The sequence below is a fragment of the Dendroctonus ponderosae genome, unplaced genomic scaffold (assembly GCF_020466585.1).
Source record: "Dendroctonus ponderosae isolate FM_Combo_2020 unplaced genomic scaffold, Dpon_F_20191213v2 Dpon_F_20191213_1, whole genome shotgun sequence".
NCBI classification, from domain to species: domain Eukaryota; kingdom Metazoa; phylum Arthropoda; class Insecta; order Coleoptera; family Curculionidae; genus Dendroctonus; species Dendroctonus ponderosae.
The window spans coordinates 1,743,030-1,745,622 of record NW_026017110.1 but is presented as its reverse complement, the minus strand read 5'-3'; the positions used below and the strand labels follow the sequence as shown (position 1 = coordinate 1,745,622).

Below are 2,593 nucleotides of genomic sequence, written 5' to 3'. Positions count from 1 at the left end.
GATTGGCAGAAATGGGTTTCAAAATTGGCCCCCCAGATCTCCGGACTTAACTCCACTAGATTTCTTTTTGTGGGGTAGATAAAAGGAATTGTCTACCATACGCTTCCGGCAACTTCACACGATATGAAAACACGCATAAGAGACGCTTTTAAAACTGTAACTCCGCAAATGTTGTCCAGAGTTAGCAGTGGTTTTGTAAAAAGAATTTACAGAAAAGTGCCTGGAAATGGACGGTCAACATTTCGAACATTTGTTACAAATAATTTGCCTTTGTTTTATGTTATTGTTGATATGTTATGTAACCTTTTAATTTAAAAAAAAACACCAAATGGTGCACAGAACCATTGTTTGGTGTATTTTGTAAAAAGGCAAAAACTTAGTTATCAACATCCTAGTACCATTTGATAGGTAATTAAAAATTGCATTTCCTGGTAAGCTAAAAAATATGGGGTTGTATTTAAATTAATCAAGTTATAGCCACTTAAAGTTCTTATTTGATTAGTTTAAATTTGTGGACACCCTGTGTAAAATGGTAAGTTTGTTATCATTGGGATATAAAATATGATTTCTTGTTACCCTACACTACGAATTACGTTTACATAACTTAAATAATTCTAAAGTATTTGACACATGAAAATAAGATTAGATTTTGATAAAATTCGAATTATTTAAAAAACCTTTAGAATTAGACATTATAAATCTCATTAAAACAAACACTTATTTTGCTCAGAGAATCCAAAAATGCAATAATCTATAGGATATTTCATTTAGAAAAACCCAACTTTGATATTTACAAAAAGCAAATGGGCTAGCCGCAAACGTCCGTGCCGTATAGCGTGCATAACCCTGTATATTAAATGGTTCATTTTGCCGTTTTTAGAAAACCCCGAAACAAAATTCCCGATTGAAGGAAAGAAACTTACGTCTTGGATCATTTGTAAGTTTCATTTTGTCCAAAGTCGGTGCCATTCGGTCATTGTAGATCAGCACGCCGCCAGCTCCGCTCTTAAACGCGTTGTCCACTTTCACGTCAAAGTTGCATTTTCCGCGCTTGATCAGAGCGATCCATGGAGTGCCTGGAACAAAAGTTCTGGAAATTCAACGAGGAAAACTGCATAATGAGTGGGACAGTGTGGGGAAAACAACGACTCTACCTGAATGGGGAAGTTTCCCATCCGATCTGGAGCTGTCGTACGGATAGATGCAGCCGAAATGATCGGCCTGGTCGTGTTTGGATGTGACATGGACCAGCAGGCCGTAGGCAGGACCTGGAAAGGAAATTTTCCGATAGAACAGTTTGCAACGTTGTCTGGTGCCATAAGCAATTTCACACCTGCAGGAAGTCTCAAATAATTCCGATCCATTGCTGTTTACAAATAATAATGCTTGGCTACGTGCACAACATTTTAATTTTCAACGGCCAGCAGGTTGATTCCGACTTGTTTCGCATTACGATGTCTGAAGCCGATGCATATCCGGAATAGGATGCGCATTTTATCCCATCACATGTGCGGGGTTTTCCGCTATTTTGAAATCCGCAAAATCTTTCGCAGATTGTCATGGTTTAATGATCGGTTTGGGTAACATTAATCAAGACGCTCCCATTTATTTGAAGAACAACGCACTTTGCACAATAAATAAACATCAACGCTATGAATGCGAAGTTCTACAACCGTTAATCTTCAGCATTGTCGTGCAAGTAAACGGGTTAATGATTCCTATCCTATCTCACTTACTTGCACAACTTTGGGCCGAACCCCCGTAGCGCGTCGACCCTATTTGAACTGATCGCGGATCAGTCGGTTCTCTCCGATAATGCGGGTGCGAGCGAGAGACACATCGTCATCACCTTGGCAACGGATTGGCCTTGATTCGTTTCGCCGATTTACGAGGGGTGATCCCGAGCTGAATTATTTTTGCGATGGTTTGCTCTTACCAATGTAACTTCCTCCATATCTTCCAACGTCCGTCTTGTCCCATTTCCAGCCATGATCAGTCTTGAAGGTGACGTTCAAATAGGCCGAAATGAACGTGTTGTCTTCCCCATTCAAGTTGAAATTTAACGAGTTCGGCACCCAATCTTCGGGTGTGGCATCTGAAGCAGACGGTTCGACGAAGTAAAGCAGTAGAAGAAGAAAACTCGTTGATCTGCCAAACAGTTTCGCCAGCGATTCCGAACCGAACATTGTTGTGGAGTGACTTTTCCAGTTGATGTAGAACACTGAAAAATGGAGTCAAAATTTAGAAAAACTCTGATTTAGAGTGCGATAATTAATCTATAATCTTTCGGGTTTGTCTACAACCTTCATTTAAAAGATTTGTATGTGAGGTTTTTTTTTCAATGGGAAACTACAAATCTACCAGTTCCAGCCAATCTGTCTTCGAGCGCAACATTCTACTGCAATCTGTTATTTAAAAAATAACGTTTTTCCGGGCTGTGTCTATAAGTTTACCGGCGTATTTCCCATTAATCATCCTGATTGATTAGGGTATTTAATGAGGCCTACACTTTAATGAGATGATAAAAACAGGCTTAATTGGGTTTCCAATCAAACACTTTCCGCATAGACTGGAAATGCTACTTTGCCAATAT

General features: G+C 39.4%; 2 protein-coding genes across 3 annotated transcripts in view; one reads left to right on the top strand and one right to left on the bottom strand.

Annotated features, from left to right (window-relative positions):
• The window catches only part of LOC109543735 (rho GTPase-activating protein 26), a gene marked incomplete at its 3' end in the record, with an annotated part of 44,470 nt that overhangs the window by 20,276 nt on the left and 21,601 nt on the right, over positions 1-2,593 (top strand).
• LOC125502515 (protein goliath-like) lies at positions 862-2,247 on the bottom strand. 2 transcript variants are annotated; one of them, XM_048660885.1, is made up of 3 exons: positions 1,937-2,247; positions 1,155-1,268; positions 862-1,076 (listed from the first exon to the last, which is right to left on the bottom strand). In XM_048660885.1, the coding sequence occupies exons 1-3, from the start codon at positions 2,184-2,186 to the stop codon at positions 877-879; spliced, it is 564 nt and encodes a 187-aa protein (XP_048516842.1). In that variant the 5' UTR covers positions 2,187-2,247; the 3' UTR covers positions 862-876. The 2 variants fall into 2 exon arrangements, with proteins under 2 accessions (XP_048516842.1, XP_048516843.1); XM_048660886.1 differs by having other exon boundaries at positions 887-1,090.